Genomic DNA, 21,800 nt, shown 5'->3' with positions numbered 1-21,800 from the left:
GTGTGTAATCAGTCAAAAATTGGACGCTGGCCGTCACTGGTAAGGTGACGTCACGACTAGGAGTATAAAGCGCATATGAGAGAGGACAGCGGCAGCTTCTGCGAAGGGAGAAGGAAGCGCTGCAGGGACGCCGGAGGTGTGGCATAGAGACGCAGCGTCTCGTTCCCTCAGGGAACTAGGGTTACATACGTAACCTAGAGACGTTCCCTTTCAGGAACTCAAGCTGCGTCGAAACGCTTTGGGAACGAGTGTCCAATCACACCAGACTGACCAGTCCCTGCGTAGTGTATGTTTGTCACCACAGCTAGAGAAGGACTGAGGGGCCAGGAGTGGCACTGCGGTCTAGGTTAAAGAACTGCACAAAAGGTCAGTGAGGTGAACCAACCCGCAGCGTTACATAGGTCTTGGGGGAACTCCAGAGGACCGAGACTCTGAGGCAGCCACACCCTGGGTGGAGAGAGCTCTGACCCCAAATGGAGCGGGGAGACCAGAAGACCCATAAGATGTGATTACATCAACATGGCACCTGCTCAAAGCCTGCTTATTAGCAAGGAGGTCTCTCTTGGGAGGGCTGTAGCAGACGAGCAGCTAATAAGTCCTTCTCCAAGGACCCGTCCTCGTGGACGTAGGTGTCCAGTGCGTGCACCGGACAAAGCCGGTCCAGTTTCTCCTGGTCTGGGGCCTGGAACGGAGGAGGATAGAATGCCTGTAATCTTATGGGTCGTGGGACGACCGAGGGCACCTTGGGGGTGTAACCCCCTTTACAGGGGTACAGGAAGGCACCAGTCATACCTGGGGTAAACTCCAGGAAGGAGGGGGGCCACAGACAGCGCCTGCAGGTCCCCTACTCTTTTGATAGAGCAGATGGCCAACAAGAATAAGGTCTTGATTAAAAGGTGCCTCCAAGATGCCTTGGCTAAGGCTCGAAGGGGGGTTCAGAAAGAGCCCCCAAAACGACGGCCAGGTCCCACCCAGGCACTCTAGGTTGCACCGGGGGCCTCAGCCTCCGGGTGCCGCGGAGAAAACGCGTTACCATCGGGTCTCGCCCAGAGATGGCCCCGGCCACGGGGGCATGATAGACCAAAATGGCAGACGCGTAGACTTTTAGGGTGGACAGAGCCAACCCCTGGCGAACCATCCCTGGAGGAATTCCAGCACTGAACCAACCGGGCAGTGGACTGGATCTAGCTGGTGGTGCTTACACCACGAGCAGAACAGACGCCACCTGGTGGCATACAACCTCCTCGTGGAGGGAGCTCTGGAGCAGAGAATGGTCTCTACCACCTCAGAGGAGAGACCAGAACCTCGGAGCTGTGCCCCCTCAAGGGCCACATCCTCCACAGCTCAGGGTGGGGGTGAAATATGGCACCCCCTAGCTGGGAAATGAGATCCCTCCTCAGAGGGATCTTCTACGGAGGATGCTCGAGGAGAGCCACCATGTCTGCGAAACATAGTTTGCGCGGCCACCATGGCGCTACCAGGAGGAGACTGACTCCGTCCCGGTGAACCCTCTCGGTGAAAGGCTGCCCTTCTCTGACCTCCTTGATGGCCGTAAGGATGGCTACAATGTGGGCAGGGGAAAGCCGCGCACACAAAGTAGTTGAATCCCATATGACACCAAGATAGGTGGTTCTCTGTAATGGAGAAAGCACACTCTTCCAGGCGTTCAGCCGAAAACCCTAACGCCTTCATGTGGGCGAGAACGACACCTCAATGCCGGACCGCCAACAGCTCAGACTGTGCTTGGATTAACCCATCGTCGAAGTAGTTGGGGATGCGGATGCTCTGAGACCTTAGGGGAACCAGAGCCGCATCCACACATTTTATGAAGGTACATGGTGAACGGGCAAGGCCAAACGGAAGAACCTGGATTGGTAAGCTTCGGCCATGAAAGCGAACCTCAGGAACTTCCTGTGAGAAGGTAGGATGGATACATGAAAGTAAGCATCCCTTAGACCTACCGTGACAAACCAGTCCTCAGATCTGATTTGAAGCACGACCTGCTCGAGGGTCAGCATCTTGAACCTGAGTCTCATGAGAGAGCGGTTCAGCTGACATGGATCTAAAATTGGCAGCAACCCTCCGTCCTCCTTGGGAACTATGAAGTTCGACACTGCGTTTCTGCACCTCCCGATGGGAGAGAAGGGCTGCAGTCGGGGCTGTGCCTGCCGACGGGGTCTTGAGGGAGGATGCGATCCCGGGAGAGAGATAGTTTGCAAGAGTCTCTCCAACCCGCAGCATCACTCCATACCTGTGTACTTCCTGCCCCATAATGTCCTTTGTTTAGTTTTTTTTTTAATACAATGTCGAAAGGGGCCGAAGGGGCCGAAGGGGCCATGCCCATGACCATGACACTTTAGTGTACAGGTCTGGAAAGGACGGGAAAATCCCGACATGGAGGATGCGACCTGGTGACAGAAAAAGTGCTCGCAAAGCCACCCCCCCCCCTTCTTAAAGAAAGAGAGGCGGAGCTAATGCTCTCGCCACAGGATGAAGAATCCGCCGAAAGGCGTGCTTCCGAGCGTTATTTATTTTAATAATTTTATCTTACAACGAGGATTGAGAGCAGAATGTGCGCGGCACTATGAGCGCGGTGCAATATGCGCAGATCATGCACAGAATGTGCAGAGAATCTGAGCCGCAAGTGCGCAGAATGTGCGCAGCCACATCCCTCGGGAAGCGACCTAGCTCTGCCCCCAACTCCATAGCTCTTTAAGCCTAGCTCGCAAAGCAACCCCCCCCCCCTCCTCAGAGAAAGAGAGGCGGAGCTAATGCTCTCGTCGCAGGAGGAAGAACCAGCGTGCTCCGCTCCCGGGAAATATATAGATCTCCATTTTTTTCTTTTTTTTTCTTTGACAAACAATCTGACAGACAACATAACACACAGAGCACTTTCTGAACAACAGAAGCTGCCACTGTCCTCTCTCATATGCGCTTTATGCTCCTGGATGTGACGTCACCTCACCGGTGACGGCCAGCTCCAATTTTTGACTGATTACACACATTATTTCAGAGCGTGAACTCTCAGGCGCGTTCCCAAAGCGTTTCGACGCAGCTCGAGTTCCGGAAAGGGAACTGTAGTTTTGGTCTCTGTTCCATGAGGGAACTTCAAGATGGACTAGACAGTATTATAATGAGGTCTAGTGGTGTCTTAGCAGATAAGACTTTGGGTTGCTGATTGGAAGGATGGGGGTTCAAGCCCCAGACAGGCTACCACTGTTGGGCCCCTGAGAAAGGCCCTAATCCTCCCTGCTTTAGGGGCACTGTATGATAGCTGACCCTGCATTCTAACCCCAGCTTCCTAACAAGCTAGTATATGTGAAGGAAGAATTTCTCTTTGCGTTAATGTATATGTAACAAGTAAAAGCTTCTTTCTTCTTTGTGGTATTGAACAGAGCTTGCCAAGAAAACTTGGGCAAAATTCTGCTAAAAGCATATATTAATCTGGCACAGGATTGCATAAAACAAACGCTGTGGGAAGGATAAGTCCAAATTGTATTTACCAGTCTCAGGTGGTAATGTATGAATTACTTTCAGGGAATATGACGAAATATGCTACACAAAATCCCTGCCTGAGCTGTACAATTAAATCAGTGTGACGTGCTCATACATTTTGAGTGGATGCCAGACTCCAGTAAAGACACTGATGTTATTCAGAATTTGTCATATAATTATTTAAGACATGACCCACCATCATTCAATCTTTTCTTATTAAGAATGCTATTAAAATACATTCATTACTGTTGTTAATAGGGTAAATGGCACATTACCCTCTAAAACCTTCTAGCCTTGCTTTTGTTTTTTCTTGCTGATAAAATAGTACACATTCATTTGATGTTTGAGAAAGTTATAAATAGAGGAATCATAATTTTGACTTTGTTGACCATCTGTGAACATTGATACAGTACAGTCACTTCACAAATTATTGCAATTTGACAACAGTATAATCAGCAGTACTGTATCTGTGTTATGTTAACTGCCAATACAACAGCTTTTGTACAATGTAATTGAAGTATAGGAGTTCATTTAATGTGAAGGGTGCAGCGGATTCTTTGTGTTGAATTTGCATTTGGTATTTGTTTGTGGCAACTCTTACTATGTGGTCCAAATGCAACTAAAGGAGGCCATTGTTACGCTGCAATAAATAAAAGACCTTCAAGAGAAAGACTTCTTTTACCTTTAAGAGAGGTACATTCTTAAAAAGAAGCAATTCACTGGTGAGCTCAGCCAAACCAAAAGCTTTAAAGGCCCACAGAAGATCACTAATGTGGATGAACACCAAATGATTCCCTTGGTGAATAAAAATTCCCTTTACAACATGTAGCCAAGTCAAGGACACTATTAAAATGGAAGGCATATCACTGTCTAAGTCTACAATCTAGAGACACCTTCATGAATGTAAATACAGTGGGTTTACCTCATGGAAACCACTGTTATATTCCAAGAACAGAATAGACCGATTAGACATTGCTAAAAAGTCCAGTGATCAGCAGCATTATCTCTACATAAATATATGTCTAGATGTCTAGATAATTTAATCTTGATAAGCACCATTTCTGTATGTCATACTTTAGTGTAATATACTCTGATATGTGGACATTTTCTTCTTTTTCTTCTGTGTTTGAAAGGCTACATTAATAGACAACTATCCCTGACCTTTATACAAGATTTACACAACAGGTCAGTGCTTGGCTTTAGCCATCTGCTTCTTTATACCAACATTACTGCATCTGTCCACTAGATTCATGATGAAATATATCTCTCGCAGTATATTGAAATTATTTGGTGTCTGTCTAATATGTGTGTGTGTGAGCATGTAAGTAACACATACAGCTATCTGGAACAGTATGTAACACAGCCTGTACTCTAAGCTTGTATGCAAGGTGAAATAACACTGGCTTTAAAGACTACACAATTAAAATGGCATCTGAGAGAGGGTATTTCAGACAGAAGTCAATTGTTTCACAGAACAGCAACAGGCCACAGAGTTCTCAATCATCACAAAAAAAGTGGTATATAGCTGTGCCCAGCCATGTTCAGTACATAGAGGAATTGGGTATGATTTCAAAGCTTGGTACAGAACTGGTGTGCTGGCAAAGTCAAAACAAAATCGTCCCATTTTCATTCTCTGTGGGATTGTGGCGGATGGAGCAGATTGCTCTCATACACCTGTTAGACCCATGTGGCCTTCTGATTACAAAAACGTGCATCCAAATAACTGGGAGAATTCTGAATGGCATCATTTGAGGCCCGTGTGTGTGTGTGTGTGTGTGTGTGTGTGTGTGTGTGTGTGTGTGTGTGTGTGTGTGTGTGTGTGTGTGTGTGTGTGTGTGTGCGCAAATGCAAACTACACTAGTCCACATTTTTTCAGGAAAATTCACAAACTTCTTTCCTGAAAGGTACATGAAAAGTTGTTAGTAGATCAAGAAACTAGGAAAGGAATCCATCCAAAAGATGCACAAGATAAAAAAATTTGAATCAGACACTCTGATCACGAATAAAAAAAGAGATTAATGCTCGCTTTAGAGAATTTTCCTCTGGATTATGCCCATACTATAGAAAACCAATTACCCACATGGAATACAGCCATTTTTGGCAATCTAAATTGAGTGAGACTTGAATGATAAATGACCTTGATTCAGAATAAGATGCTATTCAGGCTTTTCCATCTGGCATGGCTGCAGGTCCTGATGGACTTGGCTACAAATTGTACAAAGCTCTCAGTAAAAGACTTACTTTCTGTGTGCTTAAAACAGTGAATGGTTCAGTAAAAATAAGAGGCCGCATTGATTAATAGAGGCAGGTCGAGTCTATTTGAGTTAGATTGCACTGGGTGACAGGGCGATCCTTTATCTCTTGTTCCCTTTCATAGGGTTTCTAGGACCATTGGCTATGGGGTTCAGAAAATAGAGATCAGGAAAAGGAATAAAAAAATTATAGCTGAAACATTTTCTTGAGTAATTCGAATAGAAAAAAATTTAAGAGGCAAATTAGTTGCCTCAATGCTTCGTTTATTCCATTTAACTACACATGGAGCATTGTGTTTCCTTACGGGCAATTATTACTGACGCACTAAACTCTGGATCGCTCTGGACAGGTAAACACAGAAGATGCTACAGAATGAAAAAAATGGAAGAACGGGGAGAAAACAGCGAGGGGCAAGAAGAAGATTTAAATGGAAGCCTGTTTCCACCACAAAAAAGTTTACCTAATTACGAGAAAACATTTTCTCGTAATTTCTGACTTCTATTCTCGCAATTCCAAGTTTTTTCCCTCACAATTCCAAGGTTATTTTTCTCACAATTCAGAATTTTTTCTAACAATACAGTCTTTTTTTTTTTTTTTAGCCAATCGGGCAGCGTCACCCCTCTGTAGTGCCAGAAAGCTTTACACATTGAAAATGAAAAAGTCTTTAAACAATCTTTAATCCTCTCTCAGGAGCTTCGTGCTCCTGGCGCCCCGGACGTTCAGTATCAACCCTGTGAGTGCTGCGACCGAGTGTTCAAAAGTATTCAACATTATCTCTTTCCTGCCTGTGTTAACCCTTCTGACCTGGTTCTGTTCTTCTGGTGGCGTCCTGCTTTTGGGTCCTTCCTGACAGCCTCTCTTGACAGAACAATCTGGCCAACTATGGATCCCACGGATGCTACTGTTTTCCAGACCACCCTTAATCCCCTGGTCCAGGTATTCGCCACCTATGAGCAGCGGCTCCAGGAAAAAACGTTGGGTTTTCAGTATTTCATTTAACGCCTCAAAACCCTACCAAACCCTAGTGTGGCTGGAATAGTGCGGTATTGGGATGCTCTGGGGTTAAGAGATGCTGGCCTCCTCTAATGCTGCGCTGACCCTGAAAGCCTCGGCAAGGACTATACTGCGGCAGGTCAGGCTGGTGGCTGTTTGCACACACTTGCCATTTTGCAAGCCTACCAGGCTGACCTGCTGAAGGAGATAGACGAGGGAGATGAATGTAGACACGACGACATAGAAGAGCTGCATCGTGCTACGGACCTGGCTCTCAGGGCCACCAAGGAGACCGCTAGGGCAATAGGCCAGTCTATGGCAGCCCTGGTGGCCGCGGAGAGGCACCTCTGGCTCACCCTGTCCAATCGTTCTGACAGGGATAGAGCCGTATTCCTGGATGCTCCCTGTTGTGCCAACTGGCCTGTTCGGCGAGGCCGTTACTATGGTCATCGACAGGTTTTAGGAGGCAAAGAGACAGTCTGTGGCGAGAATCAGTGTTGCCACTTGCACTCCCCCTGCCAGGGATGTTAGGCTATGCCCTAGGTTGAAGCCCAGGGAGATGACAGATCTGAGGACCATAATCTTCAATAAGAGGGCTCAGTGCCCTTAGGAGATCGGCCTGTTTACCCTGTCAACTCCAGTGCTTCAGGGCACAGCGATCTCCAACAAGTGCCTCCCTTATCTTCTTCCCGGAAATGTAGCAGATTTGGGGGGCATGCTGCCTCCTCAGAGGCTCCTAGGACAGCTTCAGTGCATTGCTCAAGTTACTCCAGGCATACTAGAGGTCAGTCTTGAGATACATGATTTCCTTAAGAGATTATATGCCAGCCTGGAAACTCCTGCCAAATGTGTCTCCATTGATTGATACATGATTCAGTTCTGGTCTCGTCCACCCCGACTCGACCGTGCAGGCTCTGGTTATCAGGCACAGGCCATCGAGGTGGTCCCTCCCCCCAACAGAGAGCCTGGGTTCTACAGTCGGTACTTCATAGTTCCCAGGAAGGATGGGGCTGTGTCTCATTTTGGATCTGTATCAGCTAAATTAGGCGCAGGTTTAAGATGCTCATTCTAAAACAAATTTTGTCTAAAATCAATCCCGGAGTCTGGTTTGTCACAATAGATCTAAAGGACACATACTTTCTTTTTACAGGAAGTTCCCGAGGTTTGCTTAAGGGGCTGAAGCTCTCCAATATCGAGTTATTTTATTTGCACTCTTGCACTCTCACCCTGCACTCTCAACCTTGCATGTCACCTCTCAGGAGGCCCCTAGAGCTGCACCAGGGCATAGCTCCAGCTCTAGGCACACCAGAGCTCAGTCTCAATAGACTGATTCCCAGACTGATGGTGTCTCAGAGCCCAAGGGTTCTCTTGGAGGGTTCTCAATCCACTGTGAATGATCAAGGTCATGTGGCGAGTCCTACGTGCCTTAGATGTGTGGAGAGATCCTGGGTTTTTATCTCAGGCCCCATACTGGGAGTTCCCAGTCATCACGTAACACTAATGACTGATGCGTCCCAATGGCCCCTTTGCCCAAGGTCTCTGAGTCAAGTCAAGTCAAGTCAAGTTTATTTGTATAGCGCTTTTCACAACAGACATTGTCTCAAAGCAGCTTTACAGAAAACAACAGTGAAGGTGAATGGTGTGCGTTTGTCCCTGATGAGCAAGCCGTGGCGACAGTGGCAAGGAAAAACTCCCTTAGATGATATGAGGAAGAAACCTTGAGAGGAACCAGACTCAAAGGGGAACCCATCCTCATATGGGTGACATCAAGAGTTTGGTCATAAATCTTTCAACAATACAGAACAATTTGTGATCATCATAGATCCAGCATCAGCTTCTCCATGCCAGGGCTTTTAAACACTCGGCATCTACTTCTCCATGATCATCCATAGGTCCATAATCTTCACGAGGTGGGACGTGACTGGAGCTGGCCAAACCTCAGGATGCCTCGGGATGGGGAGAGAAAGAGAAGCAGTGGAGAGGAATTAGCGTAGCTGCTGTTCATGATATTAACAGCACAAGTTGATAATGTGCATGTAATCATATATTCTGGAGCACAAGGTTGTGATGTGATGTGTGTGATGTGTGTTATGTGTAGGCTTTGCTAAAAAAATATGTTTTTAATCTACACTTAAACTGGGAGAGTGTATCTGAACCCCGAACACTGTCAGGAAGACTATTCCAGAGTTTAGGAGCTAAATGTGAAAATGCTCTACCGCCTTTAGTGGACTTTGCTATTCTAGGAACTACTAGAAGCCCAGAGTTTTGAGATCTCAGGGAGCGTGACGGATTGTAGCGTGTTAAAAGACTGGATAGATACATGGGAGCCAAACCATTTAGTGCTTTATAAGTGAGTAGCAGTAGTTTGTAGTCTATTCGAAACTTAATAGGAAGCCAATGTAGGGACGATAAGATTGGGGTTATATGATCGTATTTTCTTGACCTAGTAAGAACTCTTGCTGCGGCATTCTGAACTAACTGAAGCTTGTTTATTAATGATGCAGGACATCCACCTAGTAATGCATTACAGTAGTCTATTCTAGAGGTCATAAACGCATGGACGAGCTTCTCTGCATCAGATATAGATAACATATTTCTTAGCTTAGAAATATTTCTAAGGTGAAAGAAGGCTGTTTTTGTAACTTGATTGATGTGATTTTTAAAAGATAAGTTGCTGTCTAAAATAACTCCCAGGTCTTTTACCATTGAACTAGTAGTTACAGAACAACCGTCTAAATGCAGGCTGAGATGCTGGAGCTTCTGTGTACTATTTTTTGGGCCGATGAGCAAAATCTCAGTTTTATCAGAATTTAATAGCAGAAAGTTATGGGTCATCCAATCTCTTATTTCTTCAACACACTCAGTTATGCGAGCTAATTGAGCTGTATCGCCTGGTTTGGATGAAATATATAGCTGGGTATCATCAGCATAACAATGGAAGCTAATTCCATGCTGTCTAATAATATTTCCTAATGGAAGCATGTATATTGTAAAAAGCAGGGGTCCTAGAACTGACCCTTGTGGCACGCCATAATTTACTAGCATTATCCTGGATAGCTCTTCATTTAAATCTACGAAATGGTAACGATTGGACAGGTAGGATTTAAACCAGCTTAATGCCTGTCCCTGAATACCGATGTAATTCTGAGTAAGGCTCCATCACAAATGGCACACCAATTGCCTGGAGTTTCTGGCTGTGCTTCAAGCATTGAAGCATTTCCTTCCAGACCTCTAAAGGGCTACCATGTGTTGTATATTTTCCAGGCCACTTAAACAAGGGAGCATACACCCTCTCGAGACAAGGGCAGAGGCCCAGGAAATGGCCACTACACCCTGAGGTGGTGAAGCAAATTTGCAGAAGATTTTACAGGGCTCAGGTGGACCTGCTTGTGACTCGCGAGACATCGCACTGTCCACTCTGGTTCTCCATGACACCCCCAGACCCTATAGGGCTGGATGCTTTGGCCGACCACCAGGGGGATCTGCGGTCCCACCTCCTATACAAGCTGTCATGTCAGATCCTCCTGTGGGGCTAAGGGAAGCTGCTCTCAATTAGGCTTCACCTGTATGCTTTTCCCCCATTGTGCTGCTTCTGGGATTTCTGGGGAGTGTTTGCCAGCATAGAGTCCATCTACCCCGGTAGCCCTGTGCTGGCCAGGCGGCCATGTTTTGTTGGCTTGGTAAACCTTCTCAAACACCCTACCTGGGAGATTCCCTTCATGTGGGATCTGCTGTCTCAGGCATGGGGTGCTTTGCTTCACCCCCACCCCGAGCTGTCTTTCGGCCAAGGTGGTAGAGACCATTCTCCAATCCAAAGCTTCCTCCATAAGGAGGTCGTATGCCGCAAGCGGCCCCTGTTCACTATATCGTGCGAAGGTTACTAGTTAGACTCAGTTAACCCACTGCCCGGTTGGCCCAGTGCTGGAATTTCTTTAGGGAACACCCTAAAGGTTTACGTGTCTGCTATTGTGACTTGCAGAGCAGTCGCGAGGTCAAAATCCGTTAGTGACTTAAATTTCTCCCTGGTACCCTGAGGCTGAGGCTTCAGGTGCGACCCAGAGTGCCTTTGTGGGACCTGGCCTTAGTCTTGGAAGCCCTGTCAAAGCTTCCCTTTGAGCCCCTGCCCGAGGTGTCCTTGAGACTCTATCCTCCTCTTTTTCAGGCCCCCAACTTGGATTTACTGGGTGTGCCCGGTGTGAGCACTGGACACATACATCTACAGAACTGTTATGTGGAGAAGGCCAGCTGTTTGTCTCCTTTGGTCCATATAAGAAGGGTCTCCCTGCAGATGAGCAGACCCTCAGCAGGTGGATTGTGGATGCTATTTATTCATCTTCTGGTCTTCCTGCTCCTTTTAAGGTCAGACCTTTTTCTCTGGAGTGTCTCTCCAAGACATTCGCAACACTGCAGGCTGGTCTACCCCGCTGACCTTTGTCAGGTACTATAGCTGTGACATTATTGCCACTCCTGGTCCCTCTGTCCTTTGACCTAGCTGTGCCAATCCACACTAGGCAGGGATTAGCAATTCTAGTGGTATTGTACACTCATTCCCAAAGTGTTGTTGACACAGCACCAGTTACTGAAGGGAAACATCTCTAGGTTACGACTGTAACCCTGGTTTCCTGAGGGAACAAGACACTGCGTCTGGATGCCACACTTCCTGCATCCCTGTGAGCGCTTCCTTCACTATTGAAGCTAGCACAGTCTCCACGGCATTTATCTTTTTATCCTCCTGGTTGTGATATCACCCTGCCCGTGATGTCACGCTTTTCCGTTGGACTGATTACACACATGGTTCAGAGCTTGGTCACGCAGAGTCGTTCCCAAAGCATTGTTGATGCAGCATCTCATTCCCTCAGGGAACCAAGGTTACATACGCAACCTAGAGACGTTTTTTTATTATACCATTTATGAAAGAAGTCTCAGTTTTGTGTGAATGTGTGTGTTTGAGATAAAGGAAATGCAAGGCAAATAGGAGAATTACCATTTATTGGAGCTGCGATTCATTAACAAATTAAACACTGTTATAACTTTGGTATAAGCAGAATAATACATTCCAAGCTGTTCTTTAATATTACATTTTCCTTATAACCTTCTTACATAACCTATACCTATTAACTCCATAACTGAGGTCGATGCAATTCACATAATGATGCATAACCAATGACACAGAATTACATCAGAATTAGTCAACTTTATTGATCCTTTAGGGAAATTGTTGGGTTGCAGTTGCTCACATTAAAATTAAAGTAAAAAAAATATATATATATGTTTTTTTTTTATAAATATACATATTAAGTTATACATTAGGTTAAATGAAATGTGTAGCTGCATGAAATGAAATTTGTAGCAGCAGCGGGCAGAAAATTCAGACTACAATGCTAGTTATGTTATTGCACATGTAACAATTATTATTATTTTTGCTATTATTATTATTGCACTGAAATGATTGCACATAATTGACAAGCTATTAACATTATATAACCGTGGTGTAAAACTCTATATCTATATTATCTAATCGTGGGGCAGGAAGAAATTAGCTCCTATGGCACTCTGTGGTGCATAATGGTTATATAAGTCTGTCATTGAACATACTTCTCAGACTGGCTAGTGTTTTATGAAGTGGGTGGGTGGAGTTGTTCAAGATGGAATTTAATTTGGACATCATTATTTTTTCAGAAACTATCATCAGAGAGCCCAGCTCCTCCCCAACAACAGCGCAGGACTTGCAGATCAGTCTGTTGAGTCTGTTTGTGTGTGCCACTCAGCCTGGTTCCCCAGCATTCCACAGCATATAGGAGAGCACTGGCCACAACAGTCTCATTAAACATCCTCAGCATTCTCCTGCAGATGTTGCATTCTCAAAAAATAGAAGTGGTTCTGACCCTTCCTGTAGAGTACCTCAGTGTACTTAGTCAATTTTAGTTTATTGTCATACAGTTTATTGTTTACAGTTAATTGTTTATTGTATAAAGTTTATTAAATATGCATATGGAGCAACAACCAATGAGATGTAATGCAATGTGGTGCAATCTAAACTTGATATTTAATTCGATACGGTACAGATAGTATGCTTTTATTTATTAGATTCAGACAGCCAGCAAATCAAATTTACCTAAGCCTCCTGACATCTAAAGCATGGCTTTTTCACTTTGTATTACAAAAAAAAGAAAAAAGATAAAAAAATCTATAAAACTAGACCTTTTTTTCCTGCTCTCTCTGCAGGAATATTCTGTTGTACCTTTGCCATGTCAATCTATATTCTATTTGACTCTCAAGACATGCCTCGGTCTCTATAGTCTTTTAATACGTCATATTCACATAGCAGCAGTGGTGCTGAGAGAATGCAATTGAGAAACATTTTAGTGAGGAGAAATCAATCTACATATAAAATAGTGGTCACAAATTGTTGGTTATTTTCCAAATAATAAAAGTATTGTGCATCCATAATTATATATATATATATATATATATATATATATATATATATATATATATATATATATATATATATATATATATATATATATATATATATATATATATATGTGTGTGTGTTTGTGTGTGTGTGTGTGTGTGTGTGTGTGTGTGTGTGTGTGTGTGTGTGTGTTACACTTGTGGTGTAACACTTATACGCTTAATTTTCTGTTGATCTGCAGATTAGTTTATCACCACTGCATTTATAACAACAACAAGTAGTTCGGGAGATCACAACACTTGGTTTATAGAACATCGGGAGGTGGATCTCATACATTTGCCACAGCAGATTAAACAATTTATTTATTTTTTATTTTTTATAAACATGTTTAAAATCGTGGTACAAAAAAAGTGAATTCAATGACAATACAGAAATTGTAATTTGGAGATTTTGAGCAATTCGTTTTCAAAAATTAACATTCATGCACCAATATCACAGCAAATAATTTGTTATCTAAGAATAATGTAGTTATGTGGTGTAAATGGGATCTCTATATACAGTTATGTACAGTTTAAAACCAATTTCAGCCTGTTTAAATGCACATGTGAATGATTGGTCCCTTGCAAAGATCTGGGAAGATGAATTATCTTGAGTCTGGAACTGTTCTATGAACACTAGGCAGAATATGATTCAGTTGTGAGATGTTGCCCAGGGTTTTATTATAACAAAACAAAATTAAGGTAAAATCAACTATGTCTCCACATTGGGACAGGTGCAATATAGCTGTAAAATTACTATCATACTTATTTTGCTTCTGTTGTGTTCTTCAAGGCTATTAGTTTCTCATGTTTGAATATGATTTTTTCTTTTTGAACGAAAACTTTGAAGAGAAATATCAAGCAAGATACATTTGCAGCAATTTCTGAACATGACATGTTTTGCTAACAACTTTTAGTGATCACACTTCTCTACAACAGAGCATTGCTGCAGCCAAAAATATTACAAAATTACTGATTCTACTTTTGAAAAAAATTATTCAACATACTCTTATTTCAGTGTTTCTTGCAAGTGATTGTTTTTTTATCCAGCTTTTCCTCCCCTTTTTGAATTAATGACTTTTAAAGTTGCATGATGATTGTATTTAAAATATTTTTAAAAAGGCATATGTCCTATGCATATGCATTAGCTGTTGAGTTGGCTGGTATTGGCAACTCATGCTGATTGGTGCAGAGTGAAGCCAGGATAGAAAGTCGAGCTGAACTAATGTGTTGCATAAGTACTGCAAGTGTGTGTGTGTGTGTGTGTGTGTGTGTGTGTGTGTGTGTGTGTGTGTGTGTGTGTGTGTGTGTGTGTGTGTGTGTGTGTGTTTGTACTCATGTGTATGTGCTTGTAAAATCATGAAGTGCAGACCAACTACAATAACAACAGGTAAACAGTTTGAATTGTAGTTATAAAGCTACAACATAGTCAGAATCAATTATGTGTCAGAATATCAACAAACAAGGCAAACCCTAGAGTGCACAGTAACAAAGTTGCCAAAGTCAAACTTAAAAAGCAAGAAATAGAGCAAAGGATTGGTATACAATATTGGCAAGAGATTAGTGTCTGTTATTTATAGCAGTGTGTGTGATTGGGATCAGGTGTGTGTAATTAGAAGTCTGGTGACCTTGAACAAGGAAATGACTTTAGGAAGTTGAGTTCATTGATCAAACAGCACTGATTTATAAAGGGGCTCAATAAAATCTGATCCAGTTCATGTTCATGATCCTGTATGAATTTATAAAATCAGATCAAGTCAGGTCTAGTTTAGCATGGAGATATAAACCGGATCCAGTTCAGCATGGATCTACATAGGCTGATCCAGTTCAATTTTGATTGAATAAAAAGCCAGATCCAAACCAGCTTGGATCTGTAAAGCCAGATTTATTTCAGCATTGAACAACTGTATAAAGACTGACTTAATTCACTATTGTTCTATAAAGCCAGACCCATTATAGCATGGTACTGTATCTATAAATGCATAGCAGTTTCATTGTGGATCTGTAAGATCCAGTTAATATGGCTCTATACAGACAAATGAAAGTGTGGTTCAGTTCATCTTGGATCAATACAGTGTAAGCTGTTTGCACAGTTCCAGAAAATGCAATTCTGCATGAATCTGTAGGTTAAGCATCGTCTAATTTTGCCTGTGACTTTATATAGTGCGATCCACTTCAATGCAGCTCTATAAAGTGTAGTCCCTGGTTGATCCATAAAATGTGGTCCATTTCAGCATGGCTCCATAAAGTCTTATACTGTTCATTATGTACATATCAAACCTGATTGAGCAAAATCTAATTCAGCAGTTATTTGTAAATTAAAAGTGCAGCAAAATAATATGGCATTATAACAGTCAGATCTACTTTCAACAGCTGTAAACATTTTGATATAATTCATTATATTGTCCATGCTCTGAATCACGTGTGTAATCTGTCCAATAGCAGGCGCGGCATCAACGGCAGGGTGACATCATGACCAGGAAGCTATAAAAAGCACATGGTGTGAAGCTGATGCCAGCTTCTGTTTGTTTATGACGTGCTCTGTGTGTATTTAATGTCGATTGTTTGTCAAATTGTTTGCCAAAAATAAAGGCTTTGGAAAAGTCTAAGCCACTTTCCGGTTGTGTGTTCCTCCCTGCCCCCAATATATCACAGCTATATGCACTTACTCTTTGCGGTTCTGGTCTGGTCTGCTGAGGCAAAGCGAAAACCGACCTCGCAGAGGGCATGCGGGCTCTCTTTCTCTAAGGAAGTGGGGGAGGGGCAGTGGTTAGCGAGCCTAAAGTCGAGGAGCACATGGATATTGTAACATGTACCATTGATAAGCTGGATCTAGCTTGGCCATCAGATGTGTCCCCCCATTCAGCAAGCTCGACAAGCTCTTTCTGCTCCCATCATCAGAACCTCTACATCGGGGTCTATTTTTTTCCTGGGTGAAGCATTTCTCGGCCCACCACTTTAGCTCCAAGACGGCATTATACTCTAACGTCATGGGGCTCAGGGATCACGGTTACGGAGCAATGCCCGGGGTTGAAGAGAAGCTAGCTAGCTATCTCTCACTGATCATTGCCTCTATTAAGACCCTGACACTACCCACCAAGCCCCTGCGTACTACTTTAGCACTGGTGGGAAAGGCTAATGCCTTGACAGGTCAGGCCACTGGTTGCCATACCAAGCCGACCTGCTGCAAGAGCTGGATATGGGAGACATCCCGGGCGGCCAGGTGCAAGAGCTGGCTCTACTGAGGGGGCCCCTCCCATGCTGCTGGACACCCCCTCTCGCCTTCAGGCCTTTTCGGTGACTTTGTCTCAGAAGGTGCAGAAACGAAGCGTTGTGACACGCTTTCCCGTGTCAGGGATCCGGCACGGCATAGGACATTATGCAGAAGTAGTCAGAGTTAGTTAACATTGCAACGAAAAGTGTTCTTGCAATGAAAAGTCATTGCAAGAGAGTGTCCAGCTCCGGCGAGCGCTCTCCTAGGTTTCCACCCAGCATTGTTGCGGACCAGGAGAACTTGCTGCCTCCTTCGAAGGCCACTACAGCTGCACCAGGGCATAGCCACAGCTCTAGGCATTCCGGAGGTCAGTCTTGAGCAACTGACACCCCTAAGAGACTACCAGGCAGCCTGCTAAACATGTCTCAGTGGGTTCTCTGTACTGTAGATTGAGGCTATGCAATTCAGTTTGGGTCTTGTCAGCCCCATTTCAACAGGGTTTGTCCCACCCTGGTCCCAACCTAACTTTCTCCATTATGAGAACCACTTATCTAGTTGTCATATGGGATTCGACCGATATGCGTGCACAGCTTAAACTGCCTGCATAGCGTCTATCCTTACAGCCATCAGGAAGGTCAGAGAAGGGCAGTCACTCACTGTCAAGCAGTTCCAGAAACTGCTTGGGCTTATGGCAGCAGTATCCAATGTGATTCTATTTGGCTTCCTGCACATGAGACCACTTCATCGGTGGCTCAGGACCCAAGGCTTTTCACAGAAGCGTAATCCCCTCTGTACGATCAAGGTCATGTGGCAAGGGACCCATCTACTATGGCACATCAATTGTATAGGGATGCTGGCCATGCTTCTGGTTCTGAAGCATTTCCTCCCTGACCTCAGAGGTCACCATATGTTGGTCCGTTTGGACAACACCTCAGTGGTCTCGTACATCAACCACAAGGGGGGTCTGCGTTCACGCCCCCTGTACAGGCTGGCACGCTAGATCCTCCTGTGGGCCCAAGGGAAGCTCCTTGGAGCAGCATACATCCCGGTTGAGCGAAGCAGCAGACACCCTGTTGAGATAGGGGTTTAGACCTGGGGAAGGCTGGCTCCATCCTCACACGGTGAAGCAGATTTGGGAGAAATTTGTCAAGGTCCAGGTGGATTTGTTCACTTCTCGAGTAACGTCGCACTGTCCCCTATGGTTCTCTTTGACTCCCCCCAGACCCCCTAGGGCTGGATGCCATGGCACAGGCGTCCACTCTCAAAGTCTACAAGTCCGCAATTTCAGCGTATCATGCCCCCGTGGTGGGGCAATCACTGGGCAGGCACGCACTTTTCTGCTTTTTCCACAGACCTTCAGTGCCTGGGTGGGACCTGGTCATTGTGTTGGAAACTCTATCTCAGCCCCCCTTCAAGCCCCTGACCGAGACTTCATGGAGTCATCTCACAGGCAAGACTGTGTTTCTGCTGGCTATCTGCTTTCTGAGGAGAGTAGGTGTTCTACAAGCCCCCTCTTTTCTGAAGTTCACTCCAGGCATGGCCAGTGCTTTCGTGCACCCTAGAGCGGGTTACATTCACTAGGTGCCCTCGGTCATCCCAAGACCTTTTAGTATCCTCCTCCGGGCCCTAGATCAGAAAAGCTAAACCGGCTGTGTTTGGTGCGAGCACTGGACACTCACATTCATAGGAACAAGCCCCTGGAGGAAGACAAAACAGCTGCTGGTCTGCTACGACCCTTCAAGGAGAGGCCTCTCCTCTAATAAGCAGACTCTCAGCAGATAGATTATTGATGCTATTAGCAGGTGGATTATTGACGCGTCTTCCTATGAGTCCTCTGGTCGCCCCTCTCCGTTCAGGGTCAAAGAGCACTCGACCCGGAGTGTGGCAGCCTCTATGGCTTGGTCCTCTGGAGTGTCTATCCAAGACCTCTGTGATGCTGCAAGCTGGTCCACCCCGCTGACCTTTATCAGGTTTTATAACCTCGAACTCTATGCCACTCCTGGCTTTTCTGTCCTTTGACATAGTTGTGCCCAAACAAAATAGTCAGGGACAGGCCAGTCTGGCAGTATGTAACCCTAGTTCTCTGTGGGAACAAGACGCTTCATTCCCTTGCCACACTTTACTCCATGTGCTTTTTATAGCTTCCTGGTCGTGATGTCACCCTGGCAGCGATGCCGTGCCTTCCATTGGACAGATTCCACACGTGATTCACTGCATGGTCAACGTAGAGGCGTTCCCAAAAAATTTCTATGCAGCTTTCCCTGAGGGAATTAGTGTTAAATACATAACCTAAAAACGTTCACATGGATCTTTAAAGCCTGATCAAATACACATGGCTTTGGAAAAGTCTGATCTAATTCACATGATTTTGGAAAATTTTAATTTAATTCAAATGGCTTAAAGAAATTCTGATTTAATTCACATGGCTTTAGAAAATTCTGATCCAGGTTATATGGTTATAAAGGCTGATTCACATCACAGGCTTTGGAAAAAGTCAGGTTCAGGTCAGTCTAATATTGTAGGAACATTAAAAAAGAAAGTGTTTAATCCTCATTGATAAAATCACAGGAATGTTTTTGTTCTGTTCATCTTCATGCATCAGGAAAATATGTGACCATGGCACAAATTGTTGAAAACTGGCTTGTAGACAAATTTCACCCAAATGCCATAGAATAAATGTGGTGTAATGTTTGCATTGACAGGTTTTACCTTCCAGTACACATGATCAGCAAGCTCTATTAATTTCATCCTTGAAGTTTTTGTGAAATATCCAAGCCTAGTAGTACACAGTAAAGAATAATAGCAGCTGAGGAAGAATCAGTTAAGAGTTAAAGGAAGAAAAGGAATAACAAATAACAGAGTGGTCATGAAGGAAGAGGAGAAGAGGAGATAGGCAAGGCAAAAAAAATGAGTCGAATAAGTCCAGGGGGAGGAGGGCAAATTGGCTGAGGAGTTTCATTGGTGCACTACTCATTAAACAGGCCAATTCATGCATAACTATGCACACAACTTTGGCTCTGAATTGATTTTTTAAGGTAACTGGACTTGCTTGAGGCATGCAATCCATTTAGAGAACAGAGAGAAATTTAAAGAAATACAAAAAATTGAGGAAAATTGTGGCTCCTCAGTTCACCTTAATAAATAAATGGTTATTGCCTGAAAGTTGAAAATTTTTCGTATTGAATCTTTCACATTTTTTCATTTCTTACAATTGCTGCTAGCATCACTCACTATTCAAAGCTCAAACAAAACTTAATCTTTCACATTTCTTTTTTTGGAAGTCAAAGGGGTAAATTGTGATCTTTTTCCCTTATTCTCTCTCCTTCTCTCTCTTACACACACACATACATTTACTCTGATAGGTTAAAATCGATCACAGAAGATATCTTTTTATTGTTAATGTTCAGTATCTGAAATTGCCAAATTAATAAATTAAAAGTGATTTACCATACAGGAACTCGCAATATTCACATAACAGGAAAATAATAGAACAGACGTATATTACAGAAAAGAACAAACATTTCTAACAACTAATTTTATATGAAAGAAGGTGTATTTTTAGCATCGATTTATCAATCTGATAAAATGTGTTTAAATACAGTATTGTAAGAAAAAAATGATGAGGACAACGATGATCGTAATGAAAAGGTTTATAACAGCGTAGCAGTGACAAAATACATGAAGTAATTTGGGTTCATCAGAGTCAGAAAGAACCCAGAGCAAACCCAGATCTTTTTTTTTTGTTCTTACCTTTAAAGTGTAGATAGGATTTAGCTTTTAAAAGTAAATTACGTAGGAAATGAGTAAAGGAACACATGGCTGGGTGATACCACTATCGAGCTGGAGGTCAGCAGGTGGTAGTCACTGGTGTTTTCACCCTTTGCTAGTGCCGGCCCCCCAGCAGGTCAGGATAGGGTATTGTTTAAATGACGATCATGGGCTCGGACACCTTTTGGTTAGAGATGGTCCTTGATGGCTTGTTGCATCTCCCCAACTGATTAAATTAAAATTATGATTAAGATGGATACAACTAAAATTCTACATTAAACTACATAACTACTTTTTATCAAATTTAAGACGTCTTGCGGATGAGCTTAATATGATATAGCGTGGGGTGGAATCTTTGTTGAGGCAGTATGTAATTCTTACAGTATATACAGTATATATACACACACAAATATATATATATATATATATATATATATATATATATATATATATATATATATATATATATATATATATATATATATTGTTCACTGATGTGCACAGCAATAGTTTTCCAAAAACTTGTTCTAGACTGCATGTGTTATAATATTTAGATTAATGTTCATTATCTAGCCTGGTGCTTATTTCTGCAGGGTTTCCTTTGTTTTCTTCACATCTCGTTTGTTTTGCCTAATGCTTATTAAAAGCATTACACAATCATACATATATTTTTAATTTTACCATCTACAGAAATTATGGCATCCATCTTCTTGTGCGCATTGAAAACATTATTTCTTATTCACACTGTATTCTTGATGATAGTCCCCACCATGCATAGGCTCTCTACTCACATGGTCTTTTGGGTTTTTTCGAGTATGAGTTTGAGAGCCTGTGTGAAGCGGGGGCTTAAAGGACCTAAGAAAAAAAGGAGGTGGAGGATGCAACTGGGGGTTCTTGTTTTTCAAGCCACAGAGGTTAATTCCTTATTCTTCCTTATCGATTTTTCTTCATCCCCGGAAGCCAAACAAGCTGTTGGAAACACAGACACTAAAGATAGTGTAAAGAGGGCAATAAGAAACAGTGCACAACAATGACAACCCACTTCCCATAAGCCAGAGAGAATATTCACAGATCGAATAGCACAATTCTTTGATCTTGCCAACAGTTTGTGTTTTTCTTGCACTTATTGTGTTGATGATGCATTTTTTTGTTTTCTTTAGTTTTTTCATCTTTTGCAAAAAAGATATCAATGACCTCTTGATGAATTGTTTTTTTGCTCTTGCTTCTTTTCTTTTTTTGATGTTTTTCTCTTAGTTTTTTTCTTACCACAGTAATATTTTTTGAATTTTCTCTTTTCTCTTTTCCCCCCTCCTTTTTGTCTTAACCCTAGGTCCACTCACAAAAAAACATGATGAATCTACAATGAACCGGCCACGAGACGAAGGTATTTTTGTTGCATGTTTTTCCTTTTTTCTTGTATTTTTACAGTCTTTTTTGGGGGGGGAATCAAAGACAGTTTTTCTTACACATCACTTACGTCATGTGTAGAAGCATTGTTAACTACATGTGCAAATAATTTTTTATATATATATATATATATATATATATATATATATATATATATATATATATATATATATATATATATATATATATATAGACACACACACACACACACACA

General features: G+C 43.1%; 1 protein-coding gene across 2 annotated transcripts in view; it reads left to right on the top strand.

Annotated features, from left to right (window-relative positions):
• nlgn2a (neuroligin 2a) overlaps positions 1-21,800 on the top strand; it is a 215,548-nt gene that overhangs the window by 100,360 nt on the left and 93,388 nt on the right. The window contains exon 3 of one of the 2 annotated variants that reach the window (XM_083541442.1): positions 21,510-21,563. The exons of the other annotated variant lie outside the window; for it this stretch is intronic. Within the exon in view, the coding sequence (XP_083397568.1) occupies positions 21,510-21,563 (54 nt within the window). The remainder of the gene's footprint in view (positions 1-21,509; positions 21,564-21,800) is intronic. 2 annotated transcript variants of the gene reach the window in all.

This window comes from Silurus aristotelis (genome assembly GCF_946808225.1).
Source record: "Silurus aristotelis genome assembly, chromosome: 5".
NCBI lineage: Eukaryota > Metazoa > Chordata > Actinopteri > Siluriformes > Siluridae > Silurus > Silurus aristotelis.
This window is presented reverse-complemented; position numbering and strand designations above follow the sequence as displayed.